The 22,675-nt window shown below is 49.3% G+C and overlaps 1 protein-coding gene across 1 annotated transcript; it reads left to right on the top strand.

Annotated features, from left to right (window-relative positions):
* The first annotated feature begins 20,322 nt into the window (after window positions 1–20,322).
* Window positions 20,323–22,332, top strand: LOC136504245 (G-type lectin S-receptor-like serine/threonine-protein kinase LECRK1). Its single transcript, XM_066499102.1, has one exon. The coding sequence runs from the start codon at window positions 20,338–20,340 to the stop codon at window positions 22,330–22,332; it is 1,995 nt and encodes a 664-aa protein (XP_066355199.1). The 5' UTR covers window positions 20,323–20,337.
* The last annotated feature ends 343 nt before the right edge of the window (window positions 22,333–22,675 follow it).

Raw genomic sequence — 22,675 nt, forward strand, 5'->3', positions numbered from 1 at the left:
TCGATGCCACGCTCTGAGACTATGAACCCTAAGAGCATGCCTCGCGGAACCCCGAACACACACTTCTCGGGGTTGAGCTTGATGCCGTCTCTCTAAGGCATTTGAAGGCTATCTCCAGGTCATCGATGAGATCCCCGACCTTTCTGGACTTGACTACGATGTCGTCCACATAGGCCTCGACGGTTCGCCTAATGTGCTTGCCAAAGACCTGGGTCATGCACCGCTGGTATGTGGCTCCTGCGTTTCTAAGGCCGAAAGGCACAGTCACGTAGCAGTACATACCGAACGGTGTGATAAAAGAAGTCGCGAGCTGGTCGGACTCTTTCATGTTGATTTGATGGTAACCGGAGTATGCATCAAGAAAAGATAGAGTCTCACATCCCGTAGTGGAGTCAATGATTTGATCGATTTGGGGTAATGGGAAGGGGACTTTTGGACAGGCTTTATTCAAACCGGTGTAATCTACACACATCCTCCACTTCCCATTTTTCTTCTTGACCAACACAGGGTTAGCTAACCACTCTGGATGGGATACCTCCTTGATGAATCCGTTCGCCAAGAGCTTCTGCAACTCCTCGCCAATGGTCCTATGTTTTTCCTCGTCGAATCAACGTAGGCACTGCTTCACCGGCCTGGAGCTGGCCCGGATGTCCAAGGCGTGCTCGGCGACCTCCCTCGGTATGCCTGGCATGTCCGAGGGACTCCACACGAACATATTGGCATTAGCGCGGAGAAAGTCGACGAGCACAGCTTCCTATTTGATGTCGAGAGTGGCGCTGATCCTCAGCGCTCGGTCATCGGGGCATGCAGGGTCGATTGGGACAAGTTTGATGGCCTCTGTGAGCTCGAAAGTCCTAGCTTGACGCTTGGGCTCGGGCAGGTAGCTGCCGAGTCGATCAAGGTCGACGATGAGGGTCTCGGCCTCCACGAGAGCCTCGGCATACTCGATGCACTCGACGTCGCAGTCGTATGCATGTTCGTACGTCGACTCAATCGTGATGACGCCGTTGGGACCCGGCATCTTGAGCTTGAGGTAGGTGTAGTTGGGGACCACCATGAACTTGGTGTAGCACGGCTGCCCTAGGATGGCATGGTAGGTTCCTTTGAACCCAACCACCTCGAAGGTAAGGACCTCCTTGCGGTAGTTGGAGGGGGTGCCAAAGCAAACGGGAAGGTCGATGCGCCTGAGGGGTCGCGTGCGCTTCCCCGTCACGATGCCGTGGAAAGGCATGGCCTCACCTCTGAGCCATGACCGGTCATTCTCTAGGAGTTCTAGGGTGTTGGCGTAGAGGATGTTGAGGTCGCTGCCTCCGTCCATCAACACCTTGGTGAGTCGGATGTTGCCGACGATGGGGTCAACAACAAGTGGGTAATGCCCGGGATTCGGGACATGGTTGGGGTGGTCATCCCGATCAAAGGTGATTGCTTCCCAAGACCAGTCGAGGTATCGGGGAGTGGCCACCTTAATCGAGAAGACCTCTTGATGTTCCCTCTTTCGTTGTCGCGCCATAAGGCATGCCGAGGGTCCACCAAAGATCATGAAGGCGTTGTGCACCTTGGGGAACCCTTTGTCCTTGTCATCGTCCCGGTCGCCGGCACCCCTCTTCTTGGCATCGTCGTCGGGGAGCCCGAGCTTGGCATAATAACGCTGGAGCATGGTGCAATCCTCGAGGGCATGCCTTACTGGGCCCTAGTGATAAGGGCAGGGCTTCTTTAGCATATCGTCAAAGAGCCCGGGGCCCCTGGGGCCTTGGGGATTCTTGCACTCCGCGGCCATGACTAGAACAGCCTCGAGCATCTCTTGCTTCCCCTGGCGACCCTTTTTCTTTTTCCTAGGGATGCGGGGAGCTAAGGCCTTGGTGGCCTCGTCCCTTCGCTTCCCCTTGGCATCGTTGTTGGGGAAGATGGCTCCAACAGCCTCTTCGCCCAAGGCGAAGTTGGTGGCGATGTCGAGGAGCACGGCATGTTCTGGCCTAACTCTCGGACCAAGTCTCAGTAGGTGGTGCCGGAGAGGAAAGCCTGGATGATTTCTGAGTCACCGACGCTAGGCAACTCGGTGCACTGTTTGGAGAAGCGTCGGATGAAGTCTCGGAGAGACTCGTCCGGTTTCTGGCGATAGCTCTTAAGGTCCCAGGAGTTTCTAGGGCGCACGTATGTGCCCTAGAAGTTCTCGACGAAGACCCTAACCAAGTCACGCCAGTCGTGGATCTGTGAGGGAGGAAGGTGTTCGAGCCAGGCTCGTGCTGAGTCTAACAAGAGCAAGGGGAGGTTGCGGATGATGAGCAGGTCATCATCCGCGCCACCTAGCTGATAAGCCAGGCGGTAATCGGCAAGCCAGAGCTCAGGGTTGGTCTCGCTGCTATACTTCGTGAGGTTGGCCGGTTGGCGAAATTGGGCTGGAAACTGAGCGCTGCGGATGGCCCTGCTAAAGACTCGGGGGCTGGGTAGTTCGGGAGAGGGACTATGGTCCTCCTTACTATTGTAGTGGCTGCCCCAATGTGGATGGTAGCCCCGGGCAGGCCCCTCACTGTAATGGCACCGTCGTCGGCCGACCACCTCATGGTTGCCCTACGCCTCACGTCGGTTGTCGAGGCAGTCGTGGACCGAGGGCACCCTATTGATTGTCGGTGCCTAGGCAGGCTCGAGACGAACCGAGGCCTCCCTATCCTGTCGATGCGGTGCCGAGGGGAGGTCCGAGGTGGCTCCGCGCCGCTGGGAGGTGGAACTCTCGGCCTGCTGCACAGCGACGGTCTCGAGGAGATCCCAGAGCTCACCGTGAACCCATCGCCCTTCTGTGGTAGAGGGCTCGGGCATCGCGCACACTAGCATCACCGCAGCCGCGACATTCTAGCTAGCACGATTGAAGATTGGGGGACAATCATCCCCTTCATCGTCGTTGATGTGGTGGTGGACGTCGCGAGCCTGCCGCCGGGCCCCTCCGCCGTCACCGCGGCCCTGCTGCTCCTACTCAAGAGTGTTTTAGAGCTGTTGTAGAAGGAGTCGATCTTGCTCGACCTTGGCCTGAAGCTCACGGAGCTGCTCTAGGTCCGGGCGTCGAAGTTGTTCGAGGGCAAGGTTCTCGTTCCATGCTGTTGGTGGGACAATGCGTGAGGGTGTGGCATCGCCCGTTCCCTGATGAAGCGGAGTATGGTTGCCTGCCCCCTTGTCCTCATCACCCGTGCTTGGCATCCCAAGTCCGGCGTGGAAGCACTCATGAGTGGGATCGTAAGTTCCTTCATCGTCAGAGTCGGAGTAGCCAAAGCAATAGTCACTCGTGGCCAGGAAGCGACGCATGGCTTTAGGGTCACGAAGCCTAGAGAAATCCACTCCGGCCCACGCCTCGTCCTCCTCTGAGGAGTCGACATGGAAGTGAGTCGAAGTCACGGTACCGAAGTCGAGGGCAAAGCGTTGGTGGTGTCCTGAGGGCTCCGCGTGAATGGAAGCGCATGCATAAGCATAGGAGGCGGTGGCATTTCTCAACCCGAAGGGGTACGGAGATGGTGCCATCGCCGGATTCCGCTTTGCTGGAGCCGGCTCCTCAGGAGGTGGCGGAGCAGAGCTTGGCGACGGGGCATTGCCGCATGCCACCGGCGTGTCTCCCTTGTCCAGGCTCAGGCCAGACAGGTCCCCAACCAGGGACCTTGTGCCAACAGCTAGGCACGGGATACCGGCGGAGCGCGGAGTGCCGTCCTGGGTTCATGTGGTGTCGGCGTGGCCCCACTCACGTCGTGCCTGGTGAGTGCTACGAGAGCGGCCGCCCGGGCGCCGCCTGTGCCTGGGCTGTGGGTGCATGATGTCGTCGTCGGCAGGCGGGGCTCGGGGTGTGAGGAGTACCATGTCGTACACATGCCCTAGAGACATGAACTCTAGGCTCCCAAACCAGACCACCATGCCGAGACGCAGTGGTTGTACGGGGTCTGCCATCCAGAACTTATTGGGATGACGATGCTGACACGCAGAGGCCCCTACCTGGCGCGCCAACTGTCGGTGTTTCAGATTGGGGGGTCCTCAACCAACTAGTAAATTTGTACTGCGTGTACCCAATCTCAGATGGTGGATGCAAAGAGACACAAGGTTTATACTGGTTCGGGCAATCGGTGCCCTACGTCCAGTCTGAGAGATCGATCTTGTATTCCTTGCACCGAAGTGCTTGTAGTATGGGGTTACAAGCTAGGTGAGAGAGGGAGCTAGTCCCAGGTCTCGGCGTGGAGCGGTGCGGGCTGCTTGAGACGTTGCTCTCAGGCCGTAGGAGAGTGTGTGTGAATTGAATGAGTGTGTTTGCGCGAGTCTAGGTCTAATTGCCTGTGTCCCCCCTCGAAATGGCCCTGGTCCCTCCCTTTTATAGTTGAAGGGGGGACAAGGGTAATACATTCGCTAGCTACACGGCATCGTGTGGACGGAGGCGGCGTGTCTGAGCCCTGTAGCCTATTCCTATGGCGGCGTGGCCGACGGTATGGTCTGTCCTTGAAGTACTGGAGCGACGCACTGGTCACATCTGATCCTGTGCGTCATGGAAGCTCCAGTGCTATCTCGAAGCGGGCGCGGCAGTCGGCGTGTTGGTCATCGTGTGTTGACTGCGCGGGAAGCCGAGGCTCAGTTGGTGCCGAGGCCGAGCCATCGTGGGAGGCTCGACAGACGTGAATCCCGGAGTTGCCGATACCCTGAAGTGGATTGCCGAGGCTTGGAGGGAGTAGTTGGTGACATACACTGATTTCAAGGCTGTGGTGTCCCGAACTTGACCCCCCATGCCGCGTTGTCTCTAGGGCAGGGGTTAGGTGGCACAGTGTAGTGCAGGTGCTGATCGTGGGCACAGCACCAGAGCACAGTGGCCGGTAATCCCCACCATGCCCAGTCCAGGACGGTATGGCATAGACGTGACTTCTCGTCTGGTCGACCGCTCCGCAGTGTCGAGCCATCGTCCGGCTGATATTGCGGGAGTGGTTGGCGCATTAATGGGACATGACGCGCTGTCGGGAAGACTGGCTGAGGCAGAAGCGACGGGTCGTTGCCGAGCCGGCTTCGAGCGAGACGGGGAATCGACATCTCGTCCGAGGCTCCTCGCGCGGGGCCTCGGGCGAGACGGAGAATTGGTTCCCTATCGAGGCTCCCACGCGAGGCCTCGCGCGAGGCGGAGATTTGTCTGGCCGCCGAGGCCTCCCGTACGAGGCCAGGAGCGAGATGGAGAGCCGGTGGGTTCGGACGAGGCCAGGGTTTAACAAACGGCTTATCCTTTGGCTTTGTTTTTTATGGTGTTTAAGTGATTTCTTTCGTTATACGCTCAGGGTACCCTGTTCTATGGTACCCGACACATTTCATCTAGGAGTATTTCAGGTATCGTTATTTGTATTTTTATCACATGGAAGGACAAACAAAAGGGAATATATTGATAACTTATACGTATGATGGAGAGATAAACCATAACCAAACTTCTACTCACGACAGGAATAAATCAAGAGATAATGATAATATGAATGATAAGTGATAAATGATAATTGAACTCCTTTAGATGGCACTATAATGGCTAAGTAGATACAATAGAGAAATAATTTCTAAGTCATTCTTAATTACAAGTCAAAGCATACTATGATTAGTGCAATTATACTTAATAATCATGGCTAAGATCAACTTCATATCTACACATAAGGGATATTACTAAGGAAGATTAAGAACAGAGCCTGACTTCCTTCGCAAAATAAATCCTACTTGACCCATATTCGGGGAGTGGACTACAAATGACTCAACGAGAGTGTTACACTTGTGATCTACCACATGGCCCGAAATATAGGGTGCATCCATAGGTAAACAACACATAACCACCACGATTACACAATGTCGACCACTCACCCCGTGTACCTTAGAGCGAGCGCTATAAAAACTTATGCTTGAATATAAAGATAATCGAGCTATACTAAGCATATAATCATAGTAGACGATGAACATAATAACTAAGAACATGAATAACATTGAGAATAATGTCGAATCAATTGTAGCAAACATATGAATAATGAAAGATACAAGAGAGGATATAAAGGCTATACCAAGCCACGCTCTTGACAAGATCAGGAATCCAAACAAAGCTTACCTCCCTCTAGATCTAGCTTAACTGCTATGCACTAAATATTTGTGGAGCTCTGAGGTTCTTCTCTTCTTGATCAGGGTTTTAGAGGAGATAATGATTGATGCCTTAAAGGGTAGGGGCTGGTATATATAGGGGAACCATCAATCCTGAGTCCTCGGATCAAGCCAACTTAAAACAATGGTGTAGATTGATCCTAGGAGGCGGTGAAGAATCAACATCACGAAGAGAGGCTGACATGTGGGCCCTAGGGGCCGGCCGGCCCCACCTAACAGCCACTTTCCCTCTGCCGCGGTGGGTTGTCTTCAGGTGTCTTCTAGAGTTTTCTGGAGTTGGTTTCATCGTAGATAAGCGTGATTAAATCTGACGCTTAGGTCCATCTTAACAGTTTTCTAGATAAACCCTGCTGAAACACAGATTCACCAAAACTTGTGGAATTTGTCAGTTGAAACCCCTAAACCTATGTTGATGGTGCATTTATATAAGTTACATTGACAGTTTATGATGGGTGTTAACTACCGTCGACAATAACCCAAGTGGACTAAAATCAAAGTACAGTACTAATAATATCTCATATCGAAGTGAGCCAAAATCTGAAAATCATAAGATCAAGTGAAGTAAATTCAAACAACAAAAGCAGTCAGCAGCACCTCCCAATAGCCAACGGTACGTGACACTGAATATGTCTACACTAAGTTTGCCGATCAAGGTACATGACATTAAGCTTGCTGATCAAAGTACAAGATATTGAGCTCATATAGGTGAAGTACTGAACCAATAAAATTAAGCAGCAGTAGGCAATGGCACACCCAACAGTAGGCAGGATAACAGCAAACCATGAGGCACCTCTCACTACCGGAGACCGGCTCTTTGTCGAGTGCCAAGTGGTTTGCCGAGTGTTGTTTTTCGGGCACTCGGCAAAGACGTCTTTGCCGAATGTTTTTTTACACTCGACAAAGAAAATTTCAAAGCACATTTTGAAGCAGTAAATTAATTCAAATAAAAAAGTTTTCAACTACAAAGTTGTATAACTCATCAAGATGTACAATGTTTGTTTTGGTCTTTTCTTCATATGACAAAGTGAAAGTAAATTTGTTCACAAATCTAACATATCTCTCTTGTAGTTTATGAAACTACAAGAGAGATATATAAGATTTGTGAACAATGTTAGAACGACCATGTCGGATGAACAGATGACTAAACAACCAAAATAAACTTTGTATATCTCGAAAAGTTATGAAACTTTATAATTGGCAACTTTTTGATTTGAAATCATCTTGTCATGCAAAACTGTGTTTGAATTTCAAAATTTTAAAATTCGAACTTTTCAAACGACCTCGGATGGAAAAACAACCAAAATAAACTCTGTAGATCTTAAAAAGTTATGAAACATTGTAGTTGGCAACTTTTTGATTTGAAATCATCTTGTCATGCAAAACTGTGTTTGAATTTCAAAATTTTAAAATTTGAACTTTTCAAACGACCTCGGATGGAAAAACAACCAAAATAAACTCTATAGATCTAAAAAAGTTATGAAACATTGTAGTTGGCAACTTTTTGATTTGAAATCATCTTGTCATGCAAAACTGCGTTTGAATTTCAAAATTTTGAAATTCAAATTTTGTAAACGACCTCGGATGGAAAAATTTCCTAAACTAAAAGTGTAGATCTCAAAAAGTTATGAAACTTTGTAGTTTACAACTTTTTTATTTGAATTCGTTTAGAGCCTCAAACAAGTAATTTACACTCGGTTTAGTATAATATGTTAGGAACTAAAACGGAATCCAGGCATAAGTGATAGTGTGGTGTAGTGGTAGAGGAGGTTCGCATGCAGGGGAGGTCGCGGGTTCGGTGGGGGCCTCCACCGATTAAAAAAAAATTTCCATTTTTTTTTCCATTTTTTCCCTTTTTCGGATTTTTTTTTCGGTTCAAACTTTGCCGAGTGTCGGGCACTCGGCAAAGGCACCTTTGTCGACCCATTTTTTGCCGAGTGCAGCACTCGGCAAAGCCTTTTTCGAGTGCAAATTGGGTTTTGCCGAGTGCCCTTCGGCAAAGCCCCTGAGTCCACTCGGCAAAGCCACTGAATCCGGTAGTGGATCTGCTCGCCTACAATTTTGGAAGAGGAGGAACAGCATTGTATTCAGCAATGATCGTACTACAATTCAAGGAGCACTGATGGCATGCAAGACTGAGGCTCATCTCCGGAGAGTGCAATTGCCGAAGAAAGACAGGGAAGTTGCTGATAAATGGTGTTCAGTATTAGTTAACGCAATGTAAAAGCTCAGTACAAACCATGTAATGTTTTCCAAACATTTGGCTACAACATAATATGAATCAGGTGGGGGATTCTCTCTTTTCCACCCCACCCCACCCCGTCGACTTATCAAAAAAATGATAGGAGATCATAAGAATTGATACATATTAGATACTGAATTCATGTGTACAAAAAAATATTCTAGGTCGCACAGATAGATATTATACATCAGACTGACACAATTATTTTTTCCATTTACCATTTCATTTTTGAACTATCTAAAATTCTGAATAACCAAAATTGTGTTGCAACATTTGAAAACACACAGGATCATAAACTGAAAAAATACAGAAGGCATAGGGAGTAACCTGAAGCAAACGAAACCCTAACCGTCTTCCTCTTCTAGTCCATAATTTGTCACCATCATCATGATCCATAATGCTGTCACCATAATTGCATTCTGCCATTTTCTTCGATCATGGTTACTATGCCATCCACCTTTTCTTCAACAAGCAATTCAGTGATATCATTCCAAATCGGTGAAGTCTTCTTTTTCTTCTTTGGAGCCCTGACTTTGGTGGCCGGACTTCTTGCTGGGGTCCCAGTCCCAGTCTTAGCACCATCTGCACCAGTGACCTCTATATGCGGTTCTGTCTCCATCTCACTTGCATTCACATTGGCTATGGCAGCTAATTTAGGATATGGACTGCATGTAAAAACTACTGACAGAAACTATATCCTTGTAAAAAAACTCTCTCCCTCATAAATGTTATATATATTCAGTTAAAAAAACATGTCAAGTTTGCTTGTTGCCTGGTTGATGATGAAATACCATCATTTGTGATACTTGACAGTCACAAAGGGATCCACAAACACAACAGTAGGATGCAGGTGTCATATTCATCAGATTTTCTTTTTACTTTACATCTAACACTGCTTTTCTCAACAACAGAACTTAATCATTCACGTATGTGTATGAAGGCACCTTCTTTTTTGATGATCTTGTTCTTGAAACCATGGCTATTAATCAGCTTCACTGCGACACCTTTTGTTCCCAAATCTGTAGCTAGACTATAGAGTGGCAGATGTAGGAGCAGATTGTCAGCACCTCGGCATCAATTAAGCCAGCACAAGCCTGAAGCGGTCAGCATGGAAGAAGGTGAGGTTAAAGGGCCGGATGCTGAGCACGAAGAAGAGGCCCGGCCAGCAAGGCCCAGGAAGAGCAACACTCGCTATTTCGGCCCAGAGTGAAAGAATGCATGAGGTTGCCAAGCCCAGCACGTCGTCTGTAAGCCAGCTGTGGCAATGCTGCGTATAAGTGTAGCTTTTCCCCTTTGTCAAGACTATTCACAATCTTGTAAACAACTATCGTTCAACTAAGAATACCTCGTCCTTCCACAACCTCTGCTGTTCTTCCATCCCCATACTCCGATTCATCTGTCTCCCTTCCTCTGCTGCTAACAATTGGTATCCAGAGCCACCCTTCCTTGGCACTTCTTCTCGATTTCTCGCCTTAATCCCGGATCGTAACCCCTATCGGCAACAAATTATATATCTTACCTTAAAATTTTCTTCTAACGTTTACTAACGCGAAGTCATTTCCTCCACAGCGATTATTGCCACTCATATGGATTTCTTGAAGTGCTTGTATTACTCTTAAAAACTTTATCAATAGCTCCTCTTTGTGATTGCAAGTCATCTATCCTTCTCTTTTTTTTTCTTTCTCACTTCCAGATGCGTGCTTTTTGGGCAACATGAGTTCACTATAAATAGTAAATTTATATACGAAAAATATGTCATAATAGATTGAAGCCAACATCATAATAAAAATGAGTGCTAGTAAATTACCGGGTTGAGGACTAGAGAAAATGATTATTCACTACCCTAGCTGCACAGTAAATCCCAAATCACAATTTCAGAGGAGTCCCAAGTGGCCAAGACGCCAAGTCTTGTATTCTAAAGATTAAAGATTGGAGACAAAGAAAATTAAATATTGATTTAACATATATATTCTTGACATACATCAATCAAGGGCTTAGGGGCAATTGGTACCTTCCCAGAACGCTCAAATGGAGAGATCGAGTGGGCCTGGGCGACGCGGCGGCCTGCCGCCCGGTGGACGCTGGTCATTGCTGTGACGAACGGGTGCACAACTGATCGGCGATGCCGATGCCACGGTGCGCATCGGCGTAGGCTCGGAGGTTGAAACGGGGAAGAACCGAAGAAGCCACGTGGCGGAAGGCGAAGAACGAAACTACGCGGACGCGGGACTGCGGGGGACAGGTCGACGCAACACGCAAGGAGTCTTGGGCTCCTGAATTTTTCTATGGGCTAGGGAATAATACCTTCACATATAGGGTTGGGCCCCTTGGGGTCGAGGGCCTAGTGCGGTGGCACAGCTCGAACCCCACCAAGGCCGGGCCTGATCGCTGGTCTCGCACTCTGGTGTGGGATTGTGTGAACCCATAGTCCAAGCCGAGGCTGATCTGATCGGTGTGAATCGGAAGTTGCTTGCTCGCCCACCCTGCCCACCCTACCTTGGAGCCCCACCAGATCGACCACAAACACTTCACTTGCTTCCGCAAAGATCAAGGATCCATGGAACCCAATTTCAAGTTGGTGTTGGATGAGATGAAATCCTTGAAGACTTCGCTCGAGGGGGAGCATCCAGGCAGTGTAGACCTCATTGGGCGGCCGCATTGGCGCCATGGAGCGGACTCTGGCTGACCGATTTGGTAAGCTGGAGAATGCAACCAATTTGTTCGACACCTGGAAGTCTTCAGTCGATGCATCTGTTAAGGAGCTTTACGAGGAGATTCACGCGATGCGCAAGTCGGAGGATACGGTGGAGAAGATGTGTGAGGAGATGACGGTGTTGCGCAAGACAGTAAGCCACGTGGCCCTCGACGCCTCTCGACCGCCGCCGTAGGTGTCCTGTGAAAGGATCAAGATGCCTAAGAGAGGGATGAATTGTGTTAATTCTAAATTTCTTGCGAAAATTAAATCCTACACTTACCCCATTTCACCCCTAGTGCCTAGTAGTGAACCTAGGTTCTAATCCTACTCTAGCATGGCAATTCTAGGAATGTAAAGACATGAAATGAATTGCTCAAAGTACATACTCAAAGTAGATGCTCAAAGTAAGAGGGAAAGGAGCACGGCGATGTTTTTCTGAGGTATCGGAGAGTCGCAACTCCCCACTAGTCCTCGTTGGAGCATCCGCGCAAGGGTGTAGCTCTCCCTTGATCCGTGCTAGGACCAAGTGCTCTCTACGGGTTAATTCTTCGACACTCCGTCACGGTGAATCGCCCATAACTGCTCACAAGATGACTTGGGTCATCCACAAGCTCCGCCGGATAATCACCAAGCTTCCAATCACCACCGAGCCGTCTAGGTGATGGTGATCACCAAGAGTAACAAGCACGAACTCTCACTTGACCCAACCGAGCTTAATGAGAAGAGTGGATGCACACTTGCTACTCCCTATGCACTAATGAGGCCCTTAATCTTGGATTAGCAAATCTCAAAGACCCTCACTAGGCTTTTGCACTTCCTTGCACTCCAAATGTGCTTCTCAGCTGAACAAATGAGCAAGAGACCACCCATGAATGAATAGAGGAAGTATTTATACCCCCTCAAATAAAACAAGCCGTTGGGAGGCTGAGTTAGCACTCTGCGGGCTGACCAGATGCTCCAATCAGTTCAACAACACCCTTTGTCAGAAAGAGCTGTTAAGTGGTGACCGGACTCTGGCCTGCGTCCGGTCAGCACCCACCAGATATGTCCGATCACGAAAATACCTCTCTGGTGCCTTACTGTTAATGACCGGACATAGACCCTCAACGTCCGGTGCCCTTCAACTCAGCGTTCGGTCAGTACCAGACCGCTGGCTCTAATCAAATAAACCGACTGAACGCACCCTCTAGCGTCCAGTCACTACCTGACCAACGTCCGATCAATCATTTAACCATCCATTCACTTCCAAATCGAAATCCTATGTGAATAAAGTTTCTTCCAATTGATCTAAGGGCTTCACCTGAGCTACCTAGTGCTAAGTTTGACAAGTGTGCACCACACCTAACTCATTAGACTCACCTAGGTCAAGCTACTAGTCCATACCCCCCTTAATAGTATGGCCAAAGGAGAAACAAAGTCCTAAACTACTCTAAGTGTCTCTCCAGCTCTAAACGACACTTAGAACTAGTCCGTCCTTAACCTTGTCGTCCATCCCTTGAAAACCAAATCGAATTCCATCGACGGGGGCATATATTGCCCAATCAATTGCCATTACCATGACCTAACTCATAATGCATCTGCAAAACACACATTAGTCATAGTAATCTCGTGTCGTCATTAATCATCCAAATCCAATTAGAGACCTAGATGCTTTCATTCTACTTCAACCATTGAAGACCACGGCATCTTCATCTGCCGGGCTCCCGGTCTTCGGCCCATCTGTTGGGCACAGCGCTGCACACCACCACTGGGGCTTGAGTCCATGACTTTGCTCTCGGTCGAGGGTACAAATCCACATCCCTAACCCCATCCCCTGCCGAACCCTGTCTTCACTTTATGCATTGAAAGTTAGAACTAATTGCACAGTTTGCCACTAATTTGTGATACGAATCTTTTAAGCCTAACTAGTCCATGATTTGATAATATGGTGCTACAGTAACATATGTGCTAATGATGGATTAATTAGGCTTAATAAATTCATCTCTGGATTACTGACAGATTCTGTAATTTATTTTTTTATTAGTATCCAAACACTCCATGCGACACCCTCATGTGACACCCGATGTGACACCCTAAAACTTTACACCCTAAATTTAACTTAATATAATTGGCTTTTGCTCCACTGCAGCAGTTTGTAGCTACTTTTGTGATATCTTCTTGGTCTTAGTGTATTCATATTCACATGTATATTGGTGATCTTAGGCCATGTTTGGTTCTTTAGGCGCCTCCTAAAATTCCTATCACATCGAATGTTTGGACACATGCATGGAGTATTAAATGTATACTAATTACGAAACTAATTGCACAACTTGTGACTAATTTACGAGACGAATATTTTAAGCCTAATTAGTCCATGATTTGACAACATGATGCTACAGTAAACATGTGCTAATGACATATTAGTTAGGCTTAAAAAATTCGTCCCGCAAATTAGCCTCCATCTATATAATTGGTTTTGTAATTAATCTATATTTAATGCTCTTTATTAGTATCTAAATATTCGATATGACATGAATTTTAGGAGCGATTAAAGAACCAAACACCCGCTTAGTTCATAACTATTAAGTTGTTTACTTCGCTTATGTTAATGGTCGATATGTCTTGTTGTTATGTTCACCCAGGCTCTCAAAAAAAATTTCTGGGTCCGCCACTATGTTTTTTTTTATGATATTCTCATATATAGCCGTACTGAGGAAGGACACTTGAGCACATTCAGACTGATTTTGCAACTTTTGCTGAAGGATCACTGGCAAGTTAAGAAGTCTAAGTGCTCATTCGCACAGCGACAACTCTGTTATTTGGGACACATCATATCTGTAGCCAGTGTGGCCACCGATCCAGACAAAGTTCAATCCGTTCGTGTTTGGCCCGCCCCGACTACAACCAAGGAGTTGCGCAGTTTCTTGGGTTGGCGAGGTACTATTGTCGCTTTGTCCGCAATTTTGGAATCATAGCGAAGCCGGTGACAGAGCTACTAAAGAAAGGCACGCAGTTTCATTGGGCTCAGCCTCAGGAGGATTCCTTCCAAGCTCTAAAGGATGCTCTCACAACGGCCCCTGTCCTGGTCTTGCTTGACTACTCGAAGTCCTTTTGTATTGAGACAGATGCTAGCGGCACGGGAATTGGCGCCGTGCTGATGCAGGCGGGTCATCCCTTAGCTTTCCTCAGTAAAGCTTTGGGTCCGCGATCCTAAGGATTATCTACCTACGAAAAAGAATACATGGCAATCTTACTGGCGGTGGACCAATGGCGTTCTTATATCCAGTATGCTGAATTTTAAATTCTGACCGATCAAAAGAGCCTCAGTCAGTTGACAGAGCAACGTCTACATACTCCGTGGCAACAAAAGGTGTTCTCCAAGCTATTGGGTCTGTCCTATAAGATTGTCTACCATCAGGGCACTGACAACAGGGTGGCCGATGCCCTTTCCCGTTATCCGGGCGGCGTCTATTCTGCTATTTCGGTGGTCCAACCAACCTGGCTTGAGTTTGTGGTTGCTTCTTATAGCCAGGATGCTCATGCTCAGTCTGTGGTCACTAAACTGTCTCTGGATCCAAATGCAGTACATCATTTTACTCTCAGTGATGGTATACTTCGCTACAAATCATGTATTTGGGTGGGATCTAATACCGAGTTGCAGCATCAGCTCATCCAGGCTTGTCATACCAGTGCAGTGGGTGGACATTCTGGGGTGCCAGTTACTCTGCGTCGATTCAAGCAACTCTTTGCTTGGCATGGCATGTAGGCTGCTGTCCATCAGTTTGTCTCTACCTGTGCAATCTGCCAACAAGCAAAACCTGATCGCTCCAAACTGCCTAGTCTTCTTCAACCGTTACCAGTACCAGATCGTGCAAGGAAGGTGATCTCGCTGGATTTTATAGAAGGTCTGCCAGTTTCTGGTTCGTTCAACTGCATTTTGGTGGTTGTCGACACTTTCTCAAAATATGCCCATTTCGTCGGCCTCAAGCACCCCTTCACGGCTGCCTCTGTCGCAAAGGTGTTTCTGGTCACAAGTTTACAAACTCCATGTAATGCCCCTCGCCATTGTCTCGGATCGCGACAGAATTTTTACCGGTCAGTTTTGGCAAGAGCTTTTCAAGTTGGCAGGAGTGGAACTTCGCATGTCAACAGCTTACCACCCTCAATTGGATGGGCAAACCGAGCACGTTAATCAATGTCTCGAAACCTTCCTCCGTTGTTATGTCAATGCATGCCCCAAGCGTTGGAGTTCCTGGTTGGATCTGGCGGAGTTCTGGTACAACACCATCTCCCACTCTGCTCTTGGCCGATCGCCATTTGAAGTCATGTACGGTTATCCTCCAAGGCATTTTGGTGTGGCGCCAGCTCAGGATGGTCCAGTCACTGACCTGTCTTCTTGGTTGCACGATCGTGAACTGATGTCTGAGCTGATTCGTCAGCACCTGTTGTGAGCCAAGCAAAGGATGAAGAGGCAAGTTGATACTCATTGTTCCGAGCGGCAATTTTAGATCAATGATTGGGTCTATGTCAAGCTTCAGCCTTATATCTAATCCTTCGTGGCCGACCAAGCTAATCAAAAGCTTTCCTTCAAGTTCTTTGGACCCTATCACATCATTGGTCGAGTTGGATCCGTGGCTTACCGATTGGAGCTCCCGCCTTCCGCTATATATCATTCATCTTGTCTTTCATGTGTCACAGCTCAAGAAGGCGGTGGGTGCTCATCAGACTGTCACGGCTGTTCCTCCAGCGTTGACGGCCATGTGGAGTGTACCTGAGCGCATTCTTCAGCAACGCTCTGTCATCAAAGGTGCGTCTCCAGTGCTTCAAGGCCTCATCAAGCGGTCTCATTTGCCTAGCTCTCTGGCTACTTGGAAAGACCTGGACTATCTTCGTCAGCAATTCCCCCGCGCTGCTGTCTGTGGTCATCCAGGCGCGCAAGAGGGAGGGGATATCAGCACCTCGGCATCAAGCCAGCACAAGCCTGAAGCGGTCGGCATGGAAGAAGGAGAGGTTAAACGGCTAGATGCTGAGCACGAAGAAGAGGTCCGGCTAGCAAGGCCCAGGAAGAGCAACACTCGCTCTTTCGGCCTAGAGTGGAAGAATGCATGAGGTTGCCAAGCCCAGCACGTCGTCTATAAGCCAGCTGTGGCAATGCTACGTATAAGTGTAGCTTTCCCCTTTGTCAAGACTATTCACAATCTTGTAAGCAACTATCGTTCAACTAAGAACACCTCGTCCTTGCTCGACCTCTGTTGTTCCTCCATCCCCATACTTCGATTCATCTGTTTCCCTTCCTCTGCTGCTAACACAGATATAGCAAGATGCTGCCAGTCCTAGAAGGCTAGAAGCAGCTATCATCAAGAAGCAAGAATGAGTCACCTTTACGGAGAGCAGGGGAAGATCTAGAGGGGCAGCAGGAGCAGTAGTACCCGCTGACACTCGTCAGGCCTGTCATGAGCTCGACCTCGAATCGAGTTGGGGCTGTGCTCGTCGCAGCAGGAAGTGGAGCCCCCTCCCACCGCCGTGGCCCCTAGTAGCGGAAACTTGGGAGCACAAAGCAGAGCAGAGCAGAGCCTGTGGCTCCTCGGCTTGGCGCGCGGCGCGGCCCAGCGGTTGAGGTGGCGCAACTCCCGCCTCCGCCTGCGAGCCCCCGACGACTCGGCCTCACCGTCGAGCAAGAGCAGGACGAGTATGAGGTTTGGAGGTGTTGGTCAGACACGCGGAGCTGCTGGGCGGGGGCGGCAGTGGCATTGGACGCTTTGCAGGAGGACCGCGAGAGTGAGGGCATAGGCAACAAGAGATGAGCGAGAGGTGGAGCGGTCCTGTTGGCCCACCTATCGGAGCACGCGGGAGAGAGACGGAGCGGGGAGCACGCCGAAGTCGAGAGGCACGTTGAAGTAGGTGCTGAGGTCTCCTGTTTCGTCTTTTTAGGAGTAGAGATTGGGCTCATAGACGCAACGCAACGCACACGGCACCACCTGAAGGCCCAATCATGGCCCAGTTGGCGGTGACATTGGCCCGGTTCAACTTTGTGGCCACTGAAGGAGACGTACCCATCCAATTAATAATCCAAAAAAATTGCTAAAAAAATCAATCCAAAACAAAATTGAGAGCTGAAAAGCTGTTTATTTCTGCATGTCTGATGTTTATTTTCTGTCGCATGGACAGGTTGCGTCGTCCACCAGCCTAGACAGCAAACCAATCTCAGTGGCATGGCAACCGGCTTGCAGGCACCAGTTTTGCGAGATTGCTTGTTTTTAACAGTTCTATTTTTGTTTTTTCTAATGTAGTGTTGGTTTATATCTTCACAAGATAGTTGCTTTTATTTACTTGATGTGAACTTCAACTTATATGAAATATGACTCTTTAGCTTTTGTAATTATCTTGGTACATTTATAAAGGGCTAAAAGTCTTACTACAAGGTTCGATTGTGTAGGAGGAATGTTGGAGTTCAACATCACGCTGTTCTTCTTCTTGCAGGTTCAGAATTGGAAAGTTGTTGGGCACCTTCACTTTTCTGATCGTTTTGTTCAAAATGTCTAGCTATGTGTGACTGCATGCCTTCATGAAACAATTCTCGGTTTCTCAGTTATGGGTTTTCCTCATTAACTGAAGTTGCTCAAAGCAAGTTGGTGGGTACTTGGTGCTAAAACAGTTCAAATGTCGCAAAATCTGTAGGAAAAGCCAGACCTTGAATGAATTTGCACATGATACTGTGCGAAAACTAGTTCATTAAAATGCAGTGCTACTAGCTACTTAGAGCTTGTTAGGTTGTGCCGCCAGGTAATGCAAGGCCATTGATTTCGGTCGCCTAGCAGCCAGGATCGATGCTTTTGGCAGGCCAGGAACCAAACACGCCCTTATAAACTAGGGTTTAACCTGGTGGCAAAAAAAACTGAAATGACATAACTGAATCCAGAAACTACTACTCTCAACTCCCAAGTCTCAAGTCGTCTTCGTCATCTGAATACAGAAACTACACCCCTCTTCTTGCTGTTTCCCTGCCTAAGTTTTCCATTTTCCATTGATATCATATCTTGCCGTGTCCACGCCGTACCTACCGTGCGTGTTGAATTCCTTGCCTCTACCTGCTACAGCAACGAAACGCCATTGCCGGCCCCCATTACATAACACCATTGCGTCGCTAACACAAAATCCAGACGGTCTTTCCTGTCGCCAGCCATCATGGATTATCCTTGTCCATCCTAGCTACACCGCACACGCGGTCGCTGGTCAATATGGATCTGACCGATAATTCTTGAACACAAAAACATAATGTAGTGGTCAATAGAGTCAATTGAGAAGTTGCCAAATATACTATCCTAATCAAACATATGTAGAGAATACATGTAAAAAAAGGTTTGTACATAAGAGGATCAACATCTACGCGGCATCATATATAAATAGAGGTGAAGTATACATGCAAATAATATAGTTCAAAGTGGATCTATGATGTTTATTTTACACTCCCACCATCTCAACATAAAAGTAGTTTGTAAAATTGTCCTGTTCAAACAATCTCAAGTTGCGAAAAAGCCTGTAGCCTAGCAGTTACAAGAGCCTCAATAGCACCTCAGGTCCTGGGTTCGATTCCTCGTGGGAGCGAATTTTCCAGGATTTAACGGTGTTGTGCTTTCAACGGTAGTCGATGTTTCCATCAACAGCGAGGCGCATGTGTGGTGACTTCGTCAATCTCGAAGATTTGCCGATCTAGTCTTCGAAGATGCTCATATATATGGGGTAGGGTTTACGTGTGTGCGTTCATAGGGGTAAGTATGTTGTGTTGTACTATATAATCGCGCAAAAAACAATCTCAAGTTTGACCAAACCTATAGAAAAGAGCATAAACACTTTATGACATCTAATTGGTATCATTGGATTCCACATAAAATAAACTTTTTAAATGTACCGGCACTAGTTGTGCCAATTTCAATTAATAGAGAAGAGGTACATAAAATGAACTTTCATAAATAACTTATTTAGTGTCGTAGATGTTGATAATCTTCTCTATGAAGTGGATCAAACTTGAAATAGTTTACCTTAATTACAACATGTGTAGAAGTGGGTTTATCAGGAACCAAGGGATTCCCTTGTAAATGTTGTTCTTCTTTTCTATAAACTTTGCACCGGTGACAATTGTTATTCCCTCCTTTCCAAATTATAGTTCCAACTTGGTAACTTAGAATAAAATTCTCTTTGTTCTTAATTATAGTTCACTTCAAATTTGACAAGGTTTACAAAAAGATATTCCAAAATCTACCACATCAAATTAGTTTTAGGGCCGTTTGGATCCGTTTATTTGGAGGAATTAAAATAATCTACTTAATAAATTAAGCTATTTGGCTTGAAATTTGACATTCCACCACTTTCCAAAGTTCACATGTAACCCTATCTTAAATTCATAGGGTGGGAGATGAAAATTAATGATATAGAATACCATTCTATGTTTCTACTTTGCAACTTATAATACGCTCTTCAACCTGCTCTCCTATGATAGAAATGCAACACATAAGTATCTTTCTCGTATAGCCAATAATAATATAGAAATAATATAATCCATATACAACCATATTAGTTTAATTAATATATGTCTAAATTATGATTATTAAAATGAATTCAATTTCAAGGATCCAAACGGGCCTTATTGAATTATTGTTCCAGAAATATGTTTTGATATATATTTATTTTGAACCCGTAGATGTTAATATAATTTGTTTTTAAAAAAACTGATCAATGTTAAATAAAGATTTCCGAGAGGAAAAGCAAAGTCAGTGAACTATAATTTTTGGAGTACAGTGAAAGAGAACTAGTCAATCTGCCAGATGATGAACGAAGTGCTTCATCACTGCTGCTGCTCCAGCATGCACTTATGGTGGGATACATGGTTACTCCCGACGTTAGTTTAGCTAGCTTGGCAGCCATCGGCATGGCTATACCTATACCCATCCGTCTGATGTTGCTCACACTCGCCACGGTTGCTTCCCTGCCCATGTCAAGCTCGCAGACCAACAACATCACCTCGGGAACCTTCCTGCTGGCCGGCGCCGGCGCCGCGTGGCATTCCCCATCCGGCCGCTTCGCCTTCGGTTTCTACGCCTCGGGCGGCGGCCTCGCCGTCGGTGTCTGGCTCACCACCGCGCCAAATGTGACGGTCACGTGGACGGCCGCCGGCAACGATACGCCGGCCACGGGCGGCGAGATCAGGATCACCAACGACGGTCTGATCTGGACCGGCGCCGACGGCCAGTACAGGAGCCTCGCCGTGGCGCCCCAGACGGTCGTCGCAGCGGCCATGCGCGACGACGGCAGCTTCGTGCTCTACGGTGCCGACGGGACCGTGGTGTGGTCCACCTTCGGGTCCCCCACGGACACCTTGCTCCCCGGCCAGGACCTCGTGCCCGGCGCGCAGCTCTTCTCCAGCATCTCGCTCACCAACAGGGCCGCCGGGAAGTACCGCCTCACCAACCAGATCAACGACGGCAACCTCGTCTTGTACCCTGTGCAGTTGGGCAGCATCGCGGCCGCGTACTGGGCCACCGACACGTTCACGGTGGGCTTCCCCCTCACCGCGCGCCTCGATGCCACCGGAGTACTCTACCTCACCGGAAACAACGGCAACTACACCAAGAACCTGGCGGGACCTGGGGCTGCGCAATCGGCCGGCGAGAAGCAGGTCTTCTACCGGGTCACGCTCGATCCCGACGGAGTCCTGCGTCTGTACCGCCACGCCGTCACGCCCAGCGGCGTGTGGAAGAGCGACGACGGCCATTGGATCGGGCCGAGCGACCGGTGCCAAGTCAAGGGCGTGTGCGGGGTCAACAGCTACTGCGTCCTCGATGGAGAAGCGCAGCCCAGCTGCCTGTGCCCGCCGGGATTCGACTTCATCGATGCCAGCAACAACGCGCTCGGGTGCACCAGGACGTCGCGCGACGGCGACTGCGCGGCCGCCGCATCTGGTGCGAGCATGGACGCGATGCAGAACATGTCGTGGGCCAACACCCCCTACGCCGTGCTGGGCGCGGCCACGAGCGCGGCCGACTGTCAGGCCGCGTGCATGGCCGACTGCGTCTGCGCCGTCGTGCTGCTGAACAGCGATGGCACGTGCAACAAGCAGCAGCTCCCTCTCCTGTACGGCCGCCCGGGCGGCGCGTACACGCTCTACGTCAAGAACACAGCTGGGACGGCGGCGAATCCCGCGCCTGGCGGCAGGAGCCGCCACGTCGGGCGCGCGGTCACCATCGCGATGCTCTGCATCGGGCTCCTCGCGTGCGTGTCGTTAGCCGCGCTCCTGGCGGGGGCGTGGCTGTTCTGGGCGAGCCGGAGGACGTTCGCAGAGCCGGACGCGGAGGAGGCCATGGACGAGGAGGCGCCCCTGAGGTCGTACAGCTACCAGGAGCTGGAGCACGCGACGTGCGGCTTCCGCGAGCCGCTGGGCCGCGGCGCGTTCGGCACGGTGTTCCGGGGAACGCTGCTGCACAACGGCGGCGACAAGGCGATCGCCGTGAAGCGGCTGGAGAAGGTGGTGGAGGAAGGGGAGGTGGAGTTCCAGCGGGAGGTGCGCGCCATCGGGCGGGCGAGCCACCGGAACCTGGTCCGGCTGCTGGGGTTCTGCCACGAGGGCACCAACCGGCTGCTGGTATACGAGTACATGAGCAACGGGTCGCTGGCGGAGCGTCTGTTCAAGAACAGCGATGGCGGAGGAGGACCGCCGGCGTGGGGCGAGCGGATGGGCATCGCGCTGGACATCGCGCGCGGGCTGCACTACCTCCACGACGAGCTGGACAGCCGCGTGATCCACTGCGACGTGAAGCCGCAGAACATCCTGATGGACGCGTCGGGGACGGCCAAGATCGCCGACTTCGGGCTGGCGAAGCTGCTGCTGCCGGACCAGACGCGGACGTTCACGGGGGTGCGTGGCACGCGCGGGTACATGGCCCCCGAGTGGTACCGCGGCGTCGGGCCGCTGACGGTGAAGGCCGACGTGTACAGCTACGGCGTGGTGCTGCTGGAGATCGTGACGTGCCGCCGGAGCATGGAGCTGGAGGAGGCCGGCGAGGAGCGGACGCTCATGGAGTGTGCGCACGAATGGCTGGTGCGGGGCGAGGTGAGGCGCGTGGTGGGCTGCGAAGACGAGGCGGTGGAGGCGCCGGAGGTGGAGCGGGCGGTGAAGGTGGCGGTGTGCTGCGCGCAGGCGGAGCCGCAGGCGAGGCCCGGCATGAGGAGCGTCATCCTGATGCTTGAAGGGCTCGTGGAGGTGCCCTTCCCGCCGCCGCCGGCCTCCTCCTGATCAAGATGCATCATCATGATAAATTCAAATACGTCCCACGCATCTATCCATCTTCTTTTATCTGTCCGACCATCGCAAATTTAGCATGTTATTTTACATTTAAAAAATGCACGTGTGTTACCACGGGAGTACGGGACACATAGTTTATTACTGGTTAGCATGATATTTATTTAACTAACACATCATGTGTTTCAAATTGTCTTCAATTCACCTACGCTATACTCTAACTCATACGAACATGAAAAGCTTTAACTCCGTTTGGATGCTTGGAATTAAATTTATTTTAATAATCATAATTTAGACACATATTAATTAAGCTAATATGGTTATATATAGATTATAT

The sequence above is a fragment of the Miscanthus floridulus genome, chromosome 14, assembly GCF_019320115.1.
Source record: "Miscanthus floridulus cultivar M001 chromosome 14, ASM1932011v1, whole genome shotgun sequence".
Classification (NCBI taxonomy): Eukaryota; Viridiplantae; Streptophyta; class Magnoliopsida; order Poales; family Poaceae; genus Miscanthus; species Miscanthus floridulus.

Excerpts from the sequence above, each read along its gene's own strand:
- LOC136504245 (XM_066499102.1), top strand. The coding sequence starts at position 20,338 with ATGCGCGACGACGGCAGCTTCGTGCTCTACGGTGCCGACGGGACCGTG.